We start from the raw sequence: 23876 nt of genomic DNA, 5'->3' as shown, positions 1-23876 counted from the left end.
ACCATGGACATGTTGACTTTGGACAAGTCATGTGTTGCTACTAAAATAATCTCAGAGGCTCTGCAAAGTTGTCATACTGTGTAGAAAAGTGACAGGAACCAGAAAATATTTCTTTGACGAAAATACTCCACAGCGTAACTTTCATACAGATAAAGGATGGATCAATCAGTCTTTTTTAGGTTGATGAAAGATTGATTTCTCTACAGCTCCTTAAGGCAAAAGTCCACTTATCTGATGTGGAGGACTAGCAGTTTTTTCCTCCAATATGTCAGGCATCTGTACCATATACATGCCCATTGGTTATACAGTCGGCCCGCTTCATCCACAGATTTTTTAATCTGTGAATTCAAGCATCCATGGTTTGAAAATATTCAGAAAAAGCATAAATTCCCAATAGCAAACCTTGATTTTCCATTTTATATAAGAGACACAATTTTGTTATGCCATTGGATTGAATGGTACTTGAGCATCCACGGATTTTGTTATCCATGGGAGATCCTGGAACCAAACTTCAGTGACAACAAGGGCCCACTGTAATTGTTTTCTTTCCAGAAAACTCTCTGTGAGCTGACAGCCTAGGCTTATAGACCTGCACTGGTCTGTGGATGATCACTTTGAGTAGCACTGCTTTAGAATACTCTTACCAATTTGAAAGGATTATTTGTTTCTGTATGAAAAATATATGCTAAGCATAATATGCAAATGAGATTTATTTTCAGTGTTTCAAAGGTATCAATATAAGTAATTACTTGTAACATAGTAATATGATGGACTGCCGGGTAGTGATCCAGTCAGCATGTAATTATTTTCAAGTATTTTTTAAAAAAATTAATTATAACACTACTCTGCAATTTACCTTAACCTTTTCAAATACAGTTGCAGTTTTCATATCGGAATAAGTACAAAATAATGCAAATTGTGTTACAAAAAGATGTCTGTATGAGGCTATATCTGGTAATGAACTTGAATTTCCATTGCTCAGTTTGTATTTCCTAAAGATTAGTTCTTCAATTGCTATAGCAATCTCCTTTGGAGGATTCAGTGTTTTCTTCTTCTTCTCTGACTTCTCCCCTTAATGTCCTTTTCATGACTCCACAGGAGGTAATTTCTGTATTGCTAAAGACCTCGGAGAAGAGATTAAGTCATTAACAGCTGAAAGAAAGAGGCTGGAGGAACTTCTGAATGAGCAGTTGTCACTGAGTGCCAAAAATGTCCACAAATTAGAGAGGATGAAAGAAGGTTACAGGAGAGTGAAGGAAGAAATGGAGCAACAGGAGTCTACCTTTGGTAAGTGCAGCAGTTGCCAGATGTTGGGGTGACAGAAACCTGGCATTTTCTCTGCTGTGTGCCATGCAGTATTCTGTCTGATTCTATGAGCATCCATCTAATTTATATGACATATAAAAATAGTTATTTGATGGGCAATTCTTGCAGAACCTTTCATGCATACTTTGTTGAACGTGCTGTCAGCCTTAGTTTTTGTCACACTTGAGTGGCATTTTTTCCCCTGGCTTTGTATATGTTGATGATGTAGCACGCTTTATTTCTTTTGTTTCATTGTCTCAGAGTCTCCTGTGGTGATGCCTGCTGTCAGACACTGAGAATGTCCTGTGTATTCAGAGCTCTTGCATAATGTAAGAATACTCTTACATACTGTTACACATGCTTTAATTCACAGAATGTATAATATGCCTGCAATAATAGGAAGCACAACAAGAAACCTTTGTCATCATTGGGTCTTTGTTCTTTGAGCATGTTGTATAGGAGTGTAATCCACAGCAAATGTAATGTTTTAAAAGCACTAAGTCTTTATTTACATGAAAGATTAAGGTGGATTTAGTCAGTTTAGGAAACATAACTGTACTGGCAATGTGTTGAGGAGATTTCTTATAGAGTAATCTGCAATCTCAGGTTGAGGTATGAAGTAGAAAAGCTTTTGTATTTTTTTTATTTGAATCAGGGAGACTTAGGGCTACAGAATGCTTTTATCTAGGAAGTTTCCAAAACTTCCATAGTGGAACAGGTCACTGAGAAGTGGGCAATAAGGGTGAGGTAACTGAGAGTGAGCATAACTGAACCTTTTACAGAGGAGTTGGAGGTAAAGGGCATCAAAGGGCAAAGAGTTAATTATTAAGGCTCAGAGGTTATCTGTTTCACACGTATGAAACCATCTCATGTTTTTTAAGCTGAGGAAATGGTATTGCTATGGCTGTCTTGTAAGTTCATGGTGGGTAACTATGCCCTCCAGAAGTTTTTGGAATATAACTCTTCTAATCTGTCACATAGGCCATGCTGTTCAGGGTATTTGGACTGAAAACACTTGGTGGGCCACAGTTCCCCACCTCTTCTTTAAACTATATTGCTTGTTAAACAGCCAAGGTCAAAGTAGCCAATTGGACATTTTGGAATATTTAATATTCAAATTGAGCTCATTTGTACCATTCTTGATAAGTGGGATTTTATTTGGCTGGTCAAAAATATAGCTTGCTAATGACATTTGTGCTAAATCTGATGGCACAGTGGTTTATCTTTTAAGGGAATGGCAAGTCCATATTTCTCAGGCAAGTCCAACCTTCTAGATGGTAGGTTGTATGGAGATGGGATGGTTCTTGGTGAAGGATGGCCGCTGAGCTGTTTCCTAAGAAACTAAGCCGAACAAAGGCAGTTTGTTCACCAGTAAAATGATGTAACATGTCTATCCTCTTGAGCTGCAAACATAGACAATTTCCTCCTCCTTTCTTTTTCTGTACAGGCTTGGACACACAGACAGACATGCACAAACACCAAATTTCCTTCAGTGCATGAAATTAAATGGAAATAGAAGAACAAAATGCTTTCTGCCTCTGATTATCATACCTGGGGGGATGTAAAGATATGGAAAACTAGAGCCACTCTTTAAACAGCATTCTTTAGTTTGGCTTGAAAGTGAATGGCTTTTTCCCTTTCTCTTTTAAAGGATAAAAATATATAAAAATTTTCAGAGGGTATTCTCCACAGATCTGTTCTAATTTTTTTCAAAAGTTTACCTCCAACTGAACCTCTGAATGGCTCTTGAAGCTCTCCTGAGTTAAAAATGCAGTTTGGGGATTTGGCAAGAAGGGATTTTTTGTGCATATATGTTCAGTTTTCCCCTGTAAAACTGTAGCACTACATTGCCAAAATGGGTTTTGAATTCAGAGACTTTATAACCCGGATTTGAAGATTCATTTTCTAAGAGGAGAAAATGCATCAAATTTAGGTGGCTGCATGTATGCCAATTTGGGTCATAACCCAAACTGCTTTTATTGCATGTTTTCATCTTTTGTTTCTTATAGTATAAACAATTTACAGAACACACAACTGTATCTGTTACCTTTGGGAGGAGGAATTAAAGATGATCCTTGAATTTCTTTGATTCTCAAAGAACAACTGCAGAAAGTATGTTCTCCTGTATAATGAAGCCCAGTAGAGTGCATCTTGCTTCTGGTAGTATAAATAATTAAAATATGTGATTTCCTTCCTCCTCTCTCCTTTTATTTTTTATTTTCTCTGTCATCTACAGCATGTTTCTCTTTAGGCTATTGTTTGGGTCTGATTATATCAAGCATTTGATGGGTGGAACAAATTTAGTTGAAAATGAATTTGTGGGGTCATTTGAGGATTTTCTTTAAAATGAAGCCATTTGCAATATTGTAACTATATGTTGCTTCTGGGTTTTTTTATGTGTTTGCAGAAGAACTTCACATTTTCCACTATTACACTGCTAGAAATGTAAATGAATGATTTAGTTGTCATTCTTTTGTCGTGCTAATTGGACATTCCTTCATTTGAATGTGCAATTGTGATGATTTGTTATTGCTTCATAGGTGGTTGCTCATTGGTTTGGGTGGTTAATAATAGTTGCTATTTATATACTGAATCATTGTTTAGAGGGATTCATTTATATGATCTATAATCCTCAAAACAATCCCATATAGTAGAACAGTGCTGCTATTCCTATATGGAATTATTCTCTTCTGACTGACTGAAAGATTACATGGTGATTTTGGCTTGCCTAACACTGCCTTGTGATTTTTGTAATGAAATTTGAACAGAAGCCTTCCTGTTTTAGAGATCTTATCTATGTACTTAACAAGGTCACTGGATTGTTGTTTATTCTAGTACTGTACCTTCATCTTCCCCACCAGCAAGTTATGATTGAAAGTCATTTTTGACTTTGGGAGGATACCAGTTACCATTAAATATAGCCTGTGATGACATATATTTCGAAAGAAAGTCTTGTGCAACCTTGTCTAGGTGTGGGCACTGCTGAACACAATCAGATTCACTTCCAGATAAACACTCACTCATTCAAACATAGAAAAATGTTAATGAAACAATATTTATTGTGTCACTTCAGGAGATTTAGTCAGTGGCATTTGAAAAGAATGGCAGTTGAACAAAACATAGTAATGGCAATGTCCTGGTCCAAGCCTAATGGGCTCTGGAAACAAAGGCACAATAGTAGGGGATCTAGGCCAGTAGAATCTAAACAGGGAGCAGGTGTCCAAATGGAAGCAAAGGCAAAAGCAAGGCTGAAGAGCTGTGCCAGGGTCAAGGTGGCAGAGTCCTACCAAGCAGCAGATGGAGGTGGTAGAGTCCAGTTAGGAATGACTCCAGGGTTCAAACCAATAAACATCCAGTTTAGCAAATGAACCATAGGAGGGTACTTCTACAGCAAGATAAAGCACAATCCACAGTTAGAGCAAGAGTCTGTTGACAAGGGTCAGATATAGATACTGGGGAAAAAACTAGCTATTGTCATTTTCCACAGGGTATTTTGTACACTGAAGTCATGCTTTCTTATTGACAACCTGAATGACACACTCTTTGTCCTGATTTAGTCAGTATAATTTTCTGACAGTGTTTTCTCATAAACCCAATAATTTCAGATAGAAAAGGCAGATAAGGCACACTTTCTCCATACATTTCCCACAACTGTAAAGTATTACTTTCATGGAGAGATGTGTAGTGGTGTCATGGTTCATAACAAGATGACTGTAGATATCTTCCTCCTTTGCTGACTTTATACCTTTCCTCTTTCCCTTTTTTCCCATAATGATTTTTGGTGGTCAAGAGTTATCTGCTCCACTTTATCAAGGTTGCATGGCAACTTTTCAGACTTTCCAGAGCCATTTCCCCCAACTGGTGTGTAAGTGATTTTCCTCCATAGTATCTCCTGTCTTGCTTTTGTGGAGTGATATAATTTAGAATAGGGTAAGGTACTCATTCTTAGAACATTGAAATTCACTCGTATTCCTTGCCTCTTCATTGTTGCTATGCCAGCATGGTCCTGTTTTCTCTTGCCTTTTAACTTTCTGAAAGGAAGTAATGGTGCTTCTGTTCTGACCCACCCCAACCTGTGCTCTCTTTTTCCCTCCTTCCAGAGAGTTATCAGTTTTATTGGTATGAACTGCAATGTCCTAAAACATGGAAGTAGTCTAATTTAAGCATCCTAAGTCTAACGTATGACATTGTATCTAACAGGATGCCAGCCCATAAGTTTAAAATTAATGGTCAGTTCTGTAATGTTATTTGTTTCATATGACATTAAGCATTTGATAAGTGCCACAAAATACTTAATTATACTTTTAAAACAGGTTCTTAAGGTTATGCTTCTTTTCATGAAAATGGAAATATTTATTGGGAAATTTGAACATAGTCCAAAAGGTTGGTTTGGCTTGTGGTTTATTGGGAGGGAATGTCCCATTTTCATCTGTAAATGTAATTAAATGCATAAATAAATTAAAAAAAAATTGAATCCAAACTAGTCTGAGTAGATTCATTTAACTCAATGGGAATTAAGTTAGTCTGATATCAGTGGCTCTACTTTGATTAAGTCTGGCTTCCATTCATATATATTAGACATGCATACATAAATATTAATTTATTTGATTTATATCCCTCCAAAATGGGACTTGAAGAAGCTTATACATATGTACATATATAATTTTTACATATACAAAACAATAAACTCCTCATTCCAGGAAATTTAAACTTTATTAATTCTCATTTCCTACATTAAAAAAATAACAACAAAAGATAATTTACTTCAGATTATGGCCTTAAATTAGATATTAAGATTATGGTTTTAAATTAGATTTCACTTTGTGCATAGTTCTAAAAGTTATTGTCTAATTAGAATATTTTTATTTGAAGAACGACTCTCAACATTTCATCTTCCACGGCTGGAAATCTAAACCATTGCAATGGATTTAAATTCTATTTCCCACTGAGAATATTTAATATTTTCATTCCCCTGGGATGCACGCATCATTTAGGTCTCATTTCAAACCTAAATTATTTAGGTCTGTTTGATGATCTAGATCAGATTCAAATACTCTAAACTGGTACTTGGAAGAGTTACTTTTGGGGAGTTCTGCTCCTGGAAAGTAACTTTTTCATGTTATGGTCTAAACAGTATTTGCAGTGAAAAAATTCTGGCTCTTGTCCTGACTATAGTCTCCCTGATAAACTGTGATGCAGCCAAATAAGTTGCCTTTCAGCAGATTTTTAGCAATGATAAAATCTTTACAACTCATCAGAGAGTAAAGCTTATTATGAGGACCGATTAGATGCGATAGCATCTGAATACTCTCTCTTTCAAATTCATGCAAGAGAGTTGCCTGTGGCCAATTCAGATCTCTGCATGTTTTCTTGGTTGAGATGAGCTTTGATTAAAGAGATTTAAAAAACAGATAAAATTGGATACTTGATTGTGAAGCTTTCTTAATTGTATTTGTCAAGTTTAGAGATATTTCGGACATTTGTATTTAATACCCATTTGCCCAATCCTGCAAACCATTGTTATACTGGTAATTCTGAACAGTTCAAATATGGGAATCCTTGAAATGTCCCCTAAATTTTGGTTCTTCACATTGATTCTAAGAAAATGTGAAAATCTGAAAGATTAATGCTTTATTTGGTTAGCCAATGTAGGACCAGAATGCTGTATTAGGTAGGCCTTCAGTCTTCATTTTTCTAATGACTGAGGAATTCCACTTAATCAGATGACATTTGAGCTGGATAGTGCTCTACATTTAGTTTTAACTGTTTCAAGAAGATCTCAGAGAATAGAGAGACTAAGGTCTAAGAAGAGATACATTTGTATGTCCAGTCTTCCAGCTTCAGAGAATGCATTTCACTTCACTTGATTCTGAAATGAGAAAATTCCCAAAATTCCCAGAAAGTAACTTGTCAAATATATTAGCGTAGAAACGGATACTTTACAGAAACTTAAAACACAATGGAAGAAATCTTCTGTATACAGAAGCATCTTACGTTCTTGTTTTCCCCAAACTCTTCACCTTCTCTCTTATTTCTAAAGATACAAAGGTTGTATTATGACAGTGATAAGAGAAATCAAGGCTGCTGGGAACTCAAGTGTTGAAATTAAACTGTTCCTTTGAAAGTATTGAAAGCAGGCGTTGAAATAACTTGTACACTTGTAATTTGTACACTTTATTGGATTACTTAAAAAGCGATGGGGATTATTCACATTTCTTGGACTTTAGTCCTATCATCCCTTACCATGCTGACTGGGGCTTATTGCTAGTGCTCTGATAAAACATCTGGAGGGCAACACATTTCCCACCCCTGTAGTAAGAGGAATTCCACTTAATCACTTGTTCCCATATAGAACATGGTTAGAACAGAACATTGAACATAGACTGGGAATATCTGAGCAAACTCTTATTCAGTCCTGAGATGCTTAGTGAACAAAAATCTATAGTCAGTCATTATCAGAGCTTGACCTATATTGTTGTGTTAAAAAACACTGGGTTTTTAAATTTCAGGACAAAGATCAAGTCCTCCATTTCCCATGATAATAAATAATAATAATAATAATAAATAATTTTTTTATTTATATTTTCCCGCCTCTCCCTATGGATCGAGGCGGGATTACAGCCAGTATCAAGACAAAGATACATCACAATTACAGTCATTTAAAATCAACTCATAAAGTAACACATACCTTAAAAACATACAATTTAAAAAATGTCCTGATATATATTTGGGGTGATTTCCCTTATAGAGGGTCAGGGGGGTATGCTTTCTGGAAGAGATGGGTTTTCAGTGCCTTTTTAAAGGCATCTAGAGTGGAGATAAGTCGAAACTGTTCTGGGAGATTATTCCAGAGCGTTGGGGCCGTAGCTGTAAACGCTCTTTGGTGAGTGGTTATTAATCTCACTTTGGGATGTTCAAGTAGGAGCTTCCCAGTTGTTCTGAGAGTGCAGGGTGGATTGTGTAGGGAGAGGCGTTCCCTCAAGTAACTCGGACCCAAGCCATTTAGGGCTTTAAAGGTCATAACCAACACTTTGTATTGGGCTCGGAAGCTAATTGGCAGCCAGTGTAAAGATTTTAATACCAGTGTAATATGGTCCGATCTAGGTGTCCCCATGATCAATCTGGCTGCAGCGTTTTGAACTAACTGAAGCTTCCGAACTTGGTACAAAGGTAGCCCCATGTAGAGCGCATTACAGAAATCTAAACGAGAGGTTACCAATGCGTGTACAACAGTTTCAAGGTCCTTTCGGTCCAGACAGGGGCGCAGTTGGCGTATCAGCTGAAGCTGGTACCAATCACTCCTGGTCATTGTATCCACCTGGGATGATATCCAGCATCAGAGGCTTCTGCTATGTGCTCTCACTGGGATCTCTAGGAATGCCAGAGAACTACATAAGAACTACATTTCCAGTGATTTTCACATGACACTGGAAATTGCTACAAGTATATGATTGCATTTTAAGGTTTGAGGAGGCTATGGTAGTCCACACTGTATAGAAAAGTGGTGGATCTTTGCAGATTTAGATTCTAGGCTATTGCACTTTCATAACATTGTGGGGAACAAACCAAAGATGAAATTGTCACTGAACTGGAATAGCTTTGTTAAAATGGGTGGGAATTATGCAGCCCTCCAGATGCTGAACAGTAACCTCCACCATTCTTTATCATTGACAGTGCTGGTTCAGGCAGCTGGGAATTGCACTCCAAAATCGGAAGGGCCACACAATTTCCACTCCTGCAATAATATAACAATTTAATTTTTGGTGTTGAGAAAAGATTCCAAATTAACACTTTCTTTTTGGAAAGTATACCTAGAAGTATGTTTATGTATTGATCTTTTTGTTGTTGTTGTTGTTGTTGATGTCTTACTGCTATTCTGATAGAAGGAAACAGAAGTTAAAGATAAAGATTTAATCACATAATAATCAGGCAGGAATTTTAAATTGGGCACATTATTAACATGTTAATGAATTTTTTCTCTTATTGCCAGTTGCTGTGTATAATAGGTTTCAATACTAATACAAATATGTGGCTTTGCAAGTATGTCTGTCCTCTGAGCTATTCATGCCATGTAGAAAAGAACCTGTAATATTTCGAAGTGTTTCTCTTCCTTTTGAATGAACATGACAACAACTCATGATTTAAAGATACAGGACACAACCAGTACATTCAGTTAAGTGCACACATCCCATTGGGCACAATCAAGGCCCCAATAAAATGAATGGGATGTTTTTGTTTCATATGGTTTGAACAGAAAAAAGTTTCTGCTGTGCTCGGGCTGATTATAACAATGGATTTTGGGTGTAATCCAGCACACAGTTATTCCAACATAGAAAAAGCATCTGCTTAGACTTTGCACACAATTTAAAATTATTTTTTAAAAGGACACCATTATTAAATAAGCAGCAAGTAAGTTACAATAGAAATACAAGTTGAACTAATCAAACAGTATCTCTTTAAGAAAGAAAATATCAGGAGCTTAGGAAGCACAAACTATGTTTTTTTATTAAGATGTCTGTTATTGTGTATAGTTATATGTTGCAAGTTTTTTGTTATGACCATAATGTCTGTTTGTTTTACTGTAAAACTTAATAAAGATTAAAAAAAAAAAAGGACACCGTTATTACTTGTAGTATATGCACATACATCTTGTAGCATCTTATGAGATTAACACATTTATTCTGGTAAAAACCTTTGTGATTTAGAGGTAATTTGATTAGATTCACAGTCTTGGTTTTCCTTGGGAAGAAGGGCAAGATATTAACCAAACAAACAAATAAACATTTTATCCTCAACTGGCAGAGATAGGCATGCTTTCCAAGCTCTGGTTTTAAGTGCTGCTCAGTAAAGCTCAGAACTAACCATTTGAAGTACCGTATATACTCAGCGATAAGTTGACTTTGTGTATAAGTCAAAGTCAACTTTTGGGGCCAAAAATGTGGATTTTTACATGACCAATGGATATGTTGAGGGTCTGACATAAGAGGGCAGACCAGCAGGGGAGAGGCTGCCAGTGATTGATTGCCCTGCCCAGGCTCTCCCTAGCAAGACTTTCCCCCATGGAGAAAGCCCAGCTGGGGAGAGGCTCCAGGGTGATTGCTCACACTTCCCAGCCTGTCCCCAACTGGGTTTTCCCCTGTGGAGGAAGCCCAGCTGGGGAGAGGCTGTTGGTGATGGATCACCCTTGCCAGCCTGTCCCCAACTGGGCTTGCCTCCGTGGAAGGAATCCAGCTGGGGAGAGGCTCCAGGGCGATCGCTTGCCCTTCCCAGCCTGTCCCCAACTGGACCTGCCTCCGTGAAAGGAGCCCTGCTGGAGAGAGGCTGCAGGGCATTCAGTCGCTCTTCCCAGCCTATCCCGAACTGGGCTACCCTGTGCGGAAGCAGCCCGGCTGGGGAGAAGCTTCTTTGAAGGACCATATTGTCCCATGTATAAGTCTACCCAGGACTTTGGAGGCTATTTTGGGGCAAAAATTTCTCGACTTATAGTCAAGTATATATGGTATATTTGTGCTTTACATGCACTAGATTTGTGCCGTGAAAAAGTTTTCAAAAATGTAAGGTTGAGTTATTATTGCTTGTTGTGTTAGACTTAGGTCCAACATAGATTGCATAATTAATCCAGTTTGAGACCACTTCAACTGCCCTAGCTCAAGGCTAGGAAATTCTGGGAACTGTAGTTTTGTGAGACATTTAGCCTTCTCTGTCAAAGAGCTCTGGTGCCACAATAACTACAGTTCCCAGGATTTCCTAGCACCGAGCCAGGGCGGTTAAAGTAGTCTCAAACTGGATTATTTCTGCAGTGTGTTTTGGACCTTAGATTGCTACCCAGCAAAGTGAGACCGTGTGTATTGCTAGGATTTCTGTTAGTTACCTGTGTCATGTGGAAGTTTTCCCTGTGAACAATGCTTATTGACATTTTACAGATGACAGATCTCTGTGTACACACAGTGTTGGCTTCATGCTTTTTGCCTTACTACAAAGAAATAAACTCAGAGAAACCTGGAAGAGTTGGGAGTATTTTAAAAAGCCAGTATTTTGCTCTCCTAAATGGGTTCATTATGTTTTCCACAAACAGCCTATGTAGTCTTGACATGCTGATGAAAGGTACCCAGGCCCAGACATGATGTATGGAATGTATTAAATTAAGAATGTGTTTTTGATCATAGTCACAGACTTTAATGTCTCAAACATCTCTATTTTTTTGTTAATTCTGATATGAACTGACCTGATCTGTAGCTCCTAGACTAATACATGGAACAAAATGAAGATCTTGTATCATATTCGGATGCAGTTCTTTGTTCAAAAAAGTGTTAAAATGTGCTTAAAATGCGTTTTAATTTAAAATACATTGTAAAAACATGTATTTGTTTTAATGAATAGTCACAAATAAATGTGAATGTGAATTTAAATGTGAATTTTCATGTGTTTCCAAAACTGGTCCAATTAATGCAAAAATAGGATGGGATGAAATAATGAATGAAATCTTGATAGTCACACAGACCAGAAACACACTGTTTTGCCACTCCCTGAAAATAAAAGAGTGGTAGAGATCAAATTCATAGATGCCAAACTTCTGTGAGACAAAGGAAGAGGCTGAGTAAAAGGAGTGTGGAGGAGCAAGGAAGAAGTTATCTGTAGTTAACAAAACCAAGCCAAAAAAAAATAAAAATAAAATAAAAGACTTCCAACCAGAACATTTAACGCTCCTCAGCACTGAATGGGGATGGCTTGGTGCCACAGAATGGAACAGGGCCATTTTGAGGATGATTTGCTGTGTGGTAAAATCCGTTTTTTCTTGGTCATGCGTGGCCCCGAGAGTCCTCGTCCCGTTATCATAATGGGGAAAATAATGTGTGCGATAAGCTTCTTAATAGAATAGGGCCAGGAGTGTCCTGGTTTCAAGAAGATGATCCAGGCCACAGCTCCTTCAGTCTTTTGCCCTCAAACTGAAAACATTCTTTTTTATAACTCTCAGATGCTAGGTTTGAAGTGGTGTGGTCTTGCTTCTTAAAGAGACTGCTCATAACAGTTACTCTATAGTTATGGCTTTTATTACACTTCTCGTATTTGTAGTTCTTGTGAAAATGCTGACCTGAAACCACAAATAACTGTTGTGTGTTGGTGGATTAACCATGAGATCTTTCTGTTTACCGGCTTTAGCTCCTGCAGGTAGGTGTAGATGTCTGTCTTGCTGCCTGTTAATCAGCTACTCTCTGCATTATAAATGGTGTGTGTGTAAATATGATAAATGTTTGTTGGATGGAACCAGCTCTCCTGAAAGTAGGGAAGGACTCTAGTTCAGTGGTAGAACACATGCTTTAGATGCAAAAAGCATCAGCACGTTACCACATGAGTCTCACTCTCACAGAAGTTGGGTCATTTAAAAAAAAAAAAAGGCAATATACTGCTTTGAGAGCAGCCATCACTGCACATTTTCTCAGATGCATGACTAGGACTGCTACTCTCATTACACTCTCTTCCTGACTCTGCCCTATCTAGTATGCCTTTCAGTGATTTTATTTTCACTTTTTCATGCAATTTTGGAGTTCTGCTACTGCGAGTTAGGTTTTTATTTTTTTAAAAAGAAAAGAAACAGAATTTTTAAAAAAGGGAATTAGGTTGCTTGGGAATAGCAAGGGAGAGGGGGACAAGAGGGAGTGCTGACACCACATGACTGCTAGTCTTGCCACTGTTCTTGCAGCAACATTTTGCACCTGGGGACATGCATGAGTGCAAGCTCATTGATGGGCTTTCCCTGTCAATGAAACGGGATGCAGCAGCTATGGGTCGGGAATCACAGCAGCTCAGGATCAGAGGCATCGTTGTGAAATAAGCATAACGAAAGCCACTTTTTTTCTGGTGTAATCATGGTTTAAAAGCTGTAGGAATCTCCCCAGATTCAGTTGGCACCATCTCCAAGTATTCTCTCTGAGAGCCTGGTGTGTTATTGCAAGTTGGGCCATACTGTTGTGATCTAGCTAGACCAATGCCCTGACTAACTGAAAGTTAGGTTCCTACTCTGCCAGTCCCTGGGGCAAACCCTTGTGCTGCAAACAGACTTAAAGGTTCAGTGTAGGCTCTAGCTCTATTCACCAGACCATCATGATAGGGAACGAGGTAGTGTTCAGGTTTCTGTTTTGGTGGTATGATGGTTGGATAAGCTGTTGTATATGTACATTGTGGGATTTCTTCTTTGATTCCTGCTTCTACCATTACTTTCCCAATAGAAATTTCACAAGATACCCCCCTACATCTTCTCAGCTAACTTCTATTTTGATGTTCTGGATTAATTTCCATTACTGATGCAATTTTCCCACCTTCTTTCTACATAGTTCAACTGCTTTTGCACCTTAGGAGTCAAGAAATTTTTTTAGCTGAATATAACAGTAAAAAAAAAGTGTGTTATGAGTTACTCATGCAGAATATGACTTCACACCTTTTCTAAGGCAAGACACAGTGTGTCTTTTTTTCTCTGCCAATTTGTCTGTTAGGTATTTGGCTGCTTGAATCTTATCAACATAATTGCGATTTCAAAATGTGAATCATTATACCTATCCACCGTGTTGTTAGGCTGTTTCTTCTCATGGTTGCAGGGGACTTAATTGTACTTAACTTTCTATGAATTGCATTTTGGGGCTACAGGTTTTCCACCCAGTGATGTATTCCTGTTCCCTTTGAATTCAGTAGATTTAAACACGTTTCTGGGTGCTGAATTGCTACTTTTGGCTATTTGAATTCATTGTGTTATTGTTTTACCATAGAACAGGGGTCGGCAATCCCCGGCCTGTGGGCCAGAGGCGGCCCGCGGAGGCGGCAGGACCTGCCCCAGCCTGGTCCTGCCGCCGCTGCCTCCTCCTCCTCCTGGGCTGCATGACCGCGCTGCTGTCCTCCTCCTCCACCGCGCGGAAGAGGAAGAGGAGGCCTGCGCGGCCTGGGACAGAGGAGGCAAAGGGAGAAGCCTTGCGCCACCCTCCCCGCCCCCTTCTCCTCTGCCTCCTCCGCCCCGCCCCCAGGCTGTGCGGCGCATGGAGGAGGGGGAAGGAGAAGAAGGAAGAGGAGGAAGAGGAGAAGGAAGAGGAGGAGGGGGGAGGAGAAGAAAGAAGAGGAGGAAGAGGAGAAGGAAGAGGAGGAGGGGGGGAGCAGAAGAAGGAGGAGGAGGAGGGAGCAGAAGAAGGAGGAAGAGGAGGAGGAGGGGGGAGCAGAAGCAGGAGGAGGAGGAGGAAGAGGAAGAGGAGGAGGGGGAGCAGAAGAAGGAGGAGGAAGAGGAGGAGGAAGAGGAGGAGGAGGTGAGTGGCCAGAGGTCTCAAGGTTTTTTAAATTTTTTATTTTGTGTGGTTTAAGTGCTAACAAGTCTCTCTTGCTTTGACAATGTTAGTGTGATGATGATGATGATGATGATGATGATGATGATGATATGAGTCAGCTTGAGAGGCATGCAGGCACTGTTTCAGAAGCTGAGAGAGTGTCACCTTCCAAAGTGTGTTTTGGGTGCTTTTAATGCTAACAATGTTGTATAGGCTGTAATAAATAGCAGCACTGCAGCATCCAAATTGCGCGGCACTGTTATGTGAAAAAGGGCCACTAAAAAGCGGCTTCTTTTTGCACTGCCATAAACAGCTGGCAGTGGCATGAGCACATCGCTGCTGTGCGGCTCCATTTGGATGCCGCGCAGCAGTGACATAATCGCTGCGCGCGCCATCTATTCAGCACCACACAGCAAGGATGCCCTTGTCACGTGTGAAGGGTGAGGGGCATGTTGACGGGGTGCCCCTCGCACGTGACGAGGGCGTCCTTTGGGGCCGGTATGTACTGGGCCTATGAAAGCTCATGCTGCCAACTTCTTTATTTCAGTAAGTGTCAAAGGTGCTACAAGATCTCTCTACATACTGATTCTACAGACTAACATAGTTATATCTTTGAATTCTACCAGAGGGATCTACAAACATTTGCAGGCTAGCTGACAAATGCCAAAGAACTCTAAATCCATCAGTCTAATAAGATGGAAACCATGCTTGTTTCAATCTCTGTCTCCAACTTTGTTTTCATTCCATCTTTTGCCACTGTTCTTTCTTCCTGCTGTCTCTGTTCCTTTGCTTCTGCTGGCACAATTATCCTTTTGTAGTAACCCAATAGTATCTGTTCAACATGTAGGACAATTGAGATCATGGATAGTTTAGATATTGTTGTATTACTATTTTTATTACCATTATTTTATAACATCTTTAGCTATATATGTTTCTCTTTCTCCTTTTCTTTCATACGTGTTCATGTATGTTCACATATATGCTTGTGTGTATTAGGAAGGAGGACTGAACATTGAAGTTGAGTGACTGTTCTCTTAGTTTACAAATGCATTAGACAAATTTGGAGGCGCATCAGACTCTGAACATTTGTATACCTTTAATTCCTGTCCTGCTTCTGAAAATTATTATGAGATGCAGCATTAAGCAAACTCTGTACTAACATCATAGTAGTCTTCACAATGGTGCATAATTTCTGTTGAGAATTAACAAATTTTTGTTGTGTTTTTCCCTCATTCCAGCCATGAGTCTGAGAAATCTCTAGTAACACTCCTTGTGTTGAGATTGTAGTAGGTTTCAGCAAGAATATAATATGGCCTAAACTGAGGTGGTCATACTTTGGACATATCATGAAATGATATGGCTCATTGGAAAACATGATAATGTTTGCTAAAGTGGGAGGCAGTAGGAAAAGAAGAAGACCGTACTTTGTTACTATTGTTAACTGCTCTTGAGTAGACCTCAACTCAGGGTGACCCTGAGACATCTTCAAGCCTCCCTATCCTCCACTGCTCTGCTTAAGCCCTGTAGATTCATGCTCATGACCTCTCTAATTGAGTCTAGTCATCAGGTCAAGTCTAGTCAAGAGATCTTCCTCTCTTTCTACTGTCCTCCACCTTTCCAAGTATTATTGGTTTTTTTGAATGAGTTATTCCTTTTCATGAAGTGGCCAAAGAACAACAGCTTCAGTTTCATCATCTTGGCTTCCATGAAGAATTCTGGTTTGATCTGTTCAAGGACCCATTTGCTTGTCTTTTTGCCTGTGTCCCCAATACACTTAGCACTCTTCTCCAGCACTACATCTCAAATTAGTTGACTGTTTTTTTCACTGTCCAGCTCTCACATCCATACATGATAATGAGGAATACTATGGCTTTACAGATTAATATAAATCAATCTAGTCACAACTCATTTAGGGCTTTGTAGGTCATAGTGGGATTGGATGCGGTGGCTAATGGTTAAGATGCCAATTCTGATGACTGGAGAATCAGAAGGCTGGCAGTTCGAGACCCGAGTGCTGCATCATGGGGTGAGCTCTGTCCCTAGTCCCAGCTTCTGCCAACCTAGCAGTTCAAAAGCATGCAAATGCAAATAGATAAATAGGTACCACTTTGATGGGAAGGTAATAGAGTTTGGTGCAGTCATTCTGGCCACATGACCACCAGCCCATTCCTCGGACAAAACTGGCTCTCCGGCTTTGTAACAGAGATTAGTACTGCCCCCTAAATTAGGTTATGACTAGACATTCTTGTCAAGGGACTGTCTTTACCATTTTAGATCATAGTAAGCACACTGGAATTTTCCTGTAAATGAACTAGGAACCAGGGCTGTTGGAATATGGAGATTATCTGCTCCTTATAACCGGCCCCAGTCAACAGTATAACTGCAATATTTGTTCAATTTCAGTCCCCCCCTCCAATTTTTGGAGTCCTATCTGAGGAACATTTGGGTGGGAAAATGAGAAGAGTCCTTACCAGCAACTATGTCCAAATTGTGGATTAACCTTTCTACAAAAGCCTATTTAGAGTGCAATCCTAATTCATCAGGATGACTGGGGGCAAGTTGACACTAAGCCATCTGAAACTAGGTGGAATTAAAATCCACTCAGCCTAGAGAAATTGGAAATTACTTAGACTAACTTGGCCTTATCTGTGTCTCTAGACTGGGTGAGATTAGGAAGTATCTGGCATAATCTCTCTACCCCTGCTCCAATCCCTCTCTGTCCTTTTTTGTGACATCTGCATATTTTAGGTTGTTAATGTTCTTTCTCCTGGTCTTCACTCCTCCTGCATCTGAGTCCAAGCCTGCTGTGCATAAGATATGTTCTGCGTACAGGTTGAATAAATAGGGTGATATTATTAGAATTCAAAGATATAGCCATGTTAGTCTGTAGAGTCAATATGTAGAGAGATCTTGTAGCATCTTTGAAACTAACTGAAAGAAAGAAGTTGACAGCATAACATTTTGTAGACTAAAGTCTACTTCCTCCGTAGACTTTAGTCTACAAAAGCTCATGATGCCAACTTCTTTCCTTCAGTTAGTCTCAAAGGTGTGCCTTTGCCAACTGGGAACAATTCTGTTTCTCTGTATTCTGTTGTGATGGCAGCTTCTTGAACTGAGTACATTATGCATCAGGGCAATCAAATGTTTTGGCACTCCCATTCCCTTAAGTGCAGCCATAGTTTTTCGTGATCTATGCCATTAAAGGCCTTGCTGTAGTCAATAAAACACATGCAGATTTTCTTCTGGAAATCCCTGGTGCACTCCTTTATCCAACGTATGTTTGCAATGTGTACCCTAGTACCTTTTCCTTTCTTGAATCTAGCTGGCACCTCTGGAATTCCATGGTCCATATATGGTAGTCTTAGCTGCAGAATTTTGAGCATGACTATGCAGACATGGGAAATCAGTGCAATGGTTCTATAATTACTGCAATTTTTTGTGTCTTTTTGTGTCTATTTTTATGGATGGGAATATATATTGATTGCTTCTAGTCTGTGTGCCAGTACTTTGTTTATTTCTAAATGACAGCTGGAACATCTTTTGATTTAGGGCAGTGGTTCCCAACCTTCCTAATGCCGCAACCTTTTAATACAGTCCCTCATGTTATGGTGACCCAAACCCATGAAATTATTTTCGTTGCTACTTCATAACTGTAAGTAAATAGGTGTTTTCCAATGGTCTTAGGCGACCCCCATGAAAGGGTCATTCGACCCCCCAAAGGGGTCCCGACCCACAGGTTGGGAACCACTGATTTAGGCTATTTTATTTTCACAATCTTTGGTCCTTTGAGCTAACTTGATTTTTAAATTAATGATTTGTCTTAATCTGTTTTAATTTGGCCTCTGTTGGCATCTTTGATTAGTTATATCTGCTTCTTTAATTTATAGTTATGAAAATGTTGCATGCTTGGTATTGTTACTGCACTCAGCTATCTTGGGTGCTATATGGCGAACAATAAGCTATACATTTCACTAATAATATATAATAAAAATTATGACCTCATTCCTCCTATTTGTTTTTACTTTATGACATTTGCATAAAATCACAGCCTGTCTTTGGAGCAATTTGCATTTCCTGTGAAATATATCAGGAAATTATCTTAATTTCAATTTTGTTAAATTGTTAGAAGAAATCTGATTTTATCCAGTTCTGTGGCATGTTAAACTAGGATTGCTCCAATAGTTATTGCTTATAGAACTGAAGCAGGCAGAAATAACCTTTAAACTCAACATTTAGAGAGCCAACACCTGTCCAAGAAGAATTTTGCCAAGGCAAGAATTTACTGAGGGAACTTTAACTGCTTACTATTCCAAATTCACAAACCCAGATGCAGTTAATTTTAATGCTGACACAATGCCACTTCATTACTGAAGAGATTAATAATACCAAAACTTGGCCTTCATTTGGTTCTCTTCTGTTCCCAGAGAATAAGATCATTATTCTACTATATTTTTCAAAAGGTATATTTATAAACACATTTTTTGGGGGAGGGGCTTTTATCTTCCTTTTACCAACCATAGCATTTATATGAGTAACTAGCATACTGTTTAAAGTATCTGTTGTTGAAAGGTGGAAGACAGATTTCAAGGACTTCAATATTTTTTCTTCTTTTTCTTCTGTTTACTTTAATTTTAATTTTTAAAAGCATCTGGACATGCACCCATGGCTCATATTCTGTAATTCAGTGGGGGCAGGGGACTAGACAGGTGCTGAATCCTGTATACATACTAGCATCTACTTTGTAGTTCCTTTCAGGATTGGCCCTTCTATTAGGTTGAATGAGGCATCACTGCTCTGTACATCATTGGCTACTTCTTAAATACTGGTTCTGACAAGTACCGAGAACTAGGCATTGCAGGCACCATGCCCTGAAAACCCACCTGCTCTAGGACATTTTGAAAGTAGCTTCTAGGTGCTGTTATACAATGAATCTTCAAAGCTTCTCATGATGGGCAAGGGCACAGTTCCTACTGCAGTGGCATCATTGGAATGAGTGTACCATTGGACCATCATCACCATTGGAATGAGTGTGCTGTCATTACAGTGAGGGGCAGAAGCTCACTTTCTGTTTCTGGCAGTGGAGCAGCCCCTGTTATGAACCGGAAATTGGGAGTATTTGCGTGTTACTACATTTCAGCATTCATGACCTCTGTGAGAATGGAAGCATTTGTAATGGTAGCAGTTCTGGATAATTATAATGGTGATAGTGGTGAAGGCAAGTAAAAAATTTAAAGTGTGATACTGTCCTACAAAATCCTTGCATCTTTCTGTTTTGCTAGTTGGCCCTCCGTGTTCATGGGGGATCCATTCCAGATCCCCCCCACCAAGAAAATGGAGACTCATGCATATTTAAGCCTGAAAGACGTGAATGGTGCACGTCCCTGTGTGTGTGGTCTAGGTGTGCTCACTGGGTGCGCACGCCATTGGAAATAGTGCAGGTCACTCCTTCGCAGATACCTGAGGTCGCAGATCTCAAATCCACTAGTTAGGAGGGGCGACTCTGTATATTTCCCTAATATGCATAGACATTTTGGAAGCAACAATGTATTAATTGCAGCCTGCTACTGAAAAATGACTTTCCTGGTGTTTCAACTTTTACTAATCTGATGGCATTCACAAATCAGTTTTCAGTGCAGCATAACATAGAATGGTATGCATACATTTGCCTCTTTCTTGCACTAAGGCTAAAAATGTTATGATTTGCATTTTTGAAAGTTTTTAGACAGTTTTGAACTGTATTGCTTTCATCTCATTCATAACCTTTCTGGACTCTGGAAATACTCTGCATGACCTTGCTGGAAGGTAGTAATGAATCCATAATTAAGGTAATAATAGGTTTTCAGAGTCAAAGAGAAATGCAACTGCTATGCTTCTTGCAGCAGAGGGCACTGTTGTAGCACTGTAGATGCAAATTCAAAGGGTAAGATGTGAGCTTACATGAAACTTGAAAGTAGCAGCTCATTTGTTAAGTTCATATAGCTTTCTTTCAGAATGTGGGGGTAGGAGAAGAGAAATAACAGATACATCTTCACAGTTACATTCCTCTTTGATAGTAAAACCATTTGCCCTTTTTGAAGGCCTGTTTTCAGAACAATGATAATTTGTTATAAATTGCACGGTATTTTTGGTGTTGATTCCGTCTTTACCTTTCTGTAATACTCCATCTGAACAATAACAGATAAGAACTAAAAATGATAAAAGAGGGTGTTATATTTAAATTTTTACATTCATATGCTGCCTATCTGCAATTCCATGCATAGAAGTTGTGCAATTTCAGGGAAGGAGTGGGCCAGTTTTTAATCAAGATATTATATTGAATGACATTTCAGAAACCATTGAAGTGCTGAAAAACTGAGATGGAGAAGGGATAGAAACATCTATGAATTCAAAAAAGGTGATGCATAATCTTGTTGTGCTGCCCCTGGTGATTTGGAGCTGGATCCAGAGGAATGCACCTCTGATGGATTAAGACTCACATGTGGGTCATGGCCTAACCAAAGGGAAGGGAGGATTGTGCTCAGGTCCCTCCCACAATTTTCTTTTCACTGATGCTGTTTTCAGATAATTTAAATTAAGAGAAGAATGGAAGAAAGATCATTAACTGCAGAGGATGTAAAGATTCATGTCCCTTTTAACAGTTATTTAGAAGAAAATGCATTAGTAGGTGTCTCTCTCCCCCCCCCCCCCCAATTCCTACCTGACATGGTCTTTTGTATGACTGTTAAGAGCAGAGGGATGCTGTTCTTCTTGGGAAGCAGTTAAGGAGGGAGAAGGGACTGAAATGGTGCACATCTGTAGGTAAAATATTTAAATAGGTCACTTGTTGTATAGGCTGAAGACTACTGCACTGTTAATATCACATATGTTTTCAGTATGTGTATTTCATTTTTCCTAATACACTAGAATAACCTTTGCACTAAAATGCATTTGAACAGCTTGACTTTGTAACAGTGAATGTGTAATGACTAGCCATGAATCCATCTATAATTTCAAGGTTATGAGGCTGTGCTGTCAAAACAAACAAACAACTCCTGTTATATTATTTTGAATCTGCTATAGACAGTTATATGATCAGCATGAGTTGCAATTCAGAATAAGTATATTCCTGGTTTTAATGCTGACCCAATTCCTTTTTATACTGTGTGGTGTTCATCATGGTGTAGGCATGATATGATTGTGTGAGTGAGACCATTATAATTCCAGATTCTCAAAATAACCACCTCACCATCATACTTACAAGGATCCTTTAAATCAGTGGTCCACAAACTGTGATCTTTAAGGGATTTTGGACTTCAGTTCCCAGAAGCTTCAGTCATGTTGGCCAATAGTCTGGGATTCTGGGAGTTGAAGTCCAAAATCCCTTAAAGAGCCCAGTTTGAGGACCATTGTTTTAAATGTAACTGTACAATTTTGTACAGGAAGTTACATTCTTAGTTTTATCAGATTCCACTAATAATCTTTACTTGGTTCTGGGGCCCATTCAGTTTGGCAGATTAGGGAGGCACATTTAGAATCCTCAGCCAGAGAGCTGTAGTGTCTCACCAAACTATTATTTATTTTATTTATTTATTGCATTTATATCCCAAATGAAAACTGAGGCCTACAGTTTCTGTGTTCATAGGTATTCAATTAACGATAGCTGGTTGCTTCCATGTCAGTGGGGTGGTGAATCTGTTCTGGACTTTAGTGCTAACTTTACTTAAAGTGTTTGCATCACCTTGTATCACTCCTTTGGACATCAGACTAAAACTTGGAGTTAATTCACCACTTCACTGAGATGGAAGCCACTTTAACCATCACTTGTTAAAGACTAGATTCATTTATGTTGATATAACAGCAAAAGGCCACACAGCTCAATGGAAGAGTATATGTGGTGCATGCAGGTGGTCTCAGGGTCATCCAATAATAACTCCTCTTAAAAACATTTGAATAATTGGAATGGGGAAAAAAATACATCTCCATGAGGTGGCCTTAGTGTGCTGCCGGTCCACCTCAGGGCTAGATGGAAAGGATAGTATTCAGCATATTACCTGTCTATATATGTAATTGTTCACTGTAGGTGTTTAAAGATTATGCTAACAAGAACTCTGCCTTACAGGTGGGCATTTTTTAAAAAAATCTGCTTTCTTAAATGACTCTTAGGATTCAATAATATCTTGGATATATGAGATATATGTGCATGATATGATATGTATGCATAGCTTTGAAATGTAGACTTCTGCTACTTTTAGACCACATTGTGTGGTTTCTCAGTTTTCTTCAATTCTCTCACCAGCTGTGACTTAATATGTGTGAAATACAATATCTGTGATCAGCGAGTACAGATGTAGTTGTGTTACCCTCATGTTTACTCTCGTAATCTGTTCCATAGCATTAGGATTAAACATAAAAGGGAGAAGAATCTCACAATTAAAATATTAATAATGTCCAGAAATCCTCCATAAGTACATCTGGGAAAGTTTTGTCCTGGCAGTGTAGATAAACTTTAATTTTAAAATTTATTCAAATTGTTCCAGACATCATGTTAGCATGAAAGGAAAAAATAATGCTCTTGAGATTAATTTAGATCTGTCTTCCTGACCTATGCAGTCACTTAGTTTATGAACTAAAGATAGTTGCGTACTGTGCACTTTTAGCTCAAAGACTTGGCAAACTGGTTCATGCCCTCCCTGATCAGAGAGTGAGGACATGAAAAATGTTTTAGGTGAAGTATTATTATCTATAAGAATCAATAGCACAATTTTGTTTTTTTTCTCCAAAAAATGGAACAATATGTTGAATTATGTATCTATTTGTCCTCACAGTATGATCCTTTATTTTGTTTATTAGTAATAAGAAAGTGTCATATTAGTCTTGATTGTACAGCCATTCTTTCATATTGTTCCAGATCCACTATATTGATTTTACTGTATTAGAGCTCTGCAAATGCTGGTCATTGATTCCCTGTTATGTATTACAGTCTCTTCTTGCAAGCCAAGGTCAATCTGATTCTTATCTTATTCTTTGTCGACTTCGATTCACGAGAGAGCTCTTTTTCCAGCCCACAAAAATTAAAGTAGAGGAATTTATTGTTAAAATGAATGATGCCTCTCAAAACTAATGCTGTGACAAACATTTTAAAGCTGTTTTAAGGTACAATTTTTTCAAGACAATCTTTCATTTTCAAGCTTTATATAGACTGCAGTAATGTTTCTGATAAAGGCTTATTAAATTATAAACTAAGTGGAGATAATGAATAAAAATTATTCTCTCTAAAATTACTAGGGT

At 38.7% G+C, this 23876-nt stretch overlaps 1 protein-coding gene across 1 annotated transcript in view; it reads left to right on the top strand.

The window, feature by feature from the left end:
• The window catches only part of DISC1 (DISC1 scaffold protein), a 267571-nt gene that overhangs the window by 110530 nt on the left and 133165 nt on the right, over positions 1-23876 (top strand). Inside the window, exon 11 of the mRNA XM_042456717.1 lies at positions 1099-1287. Within this exon, the coding sequence (XP_042312651.1) occupies positions 1099-1287 (189 nt within the window). The remainder of the gene's footprint in view (positions 1-1098; positions 1288-23876) is intronic.

This window comes from Sceloporus undulatus, chromosome 1, assembly GCF_019175285.1.
Source record: "Sceloporus undulatus isolate JIND9_A2432 ecotype Alabama chromosome 1, SceUnd_v1.1, whole genome shotgun sequence".
NCBI classification, from domain to species: Eukaryota; Metazoa; Chordata; class Lepidosauria; order Squamata; family Phrynosomatidae; genus Sceloporus; species Sceloporus undulatus.
This window is presented reverse-complemented; position numbering and strand designations above follow the sequence as displayed.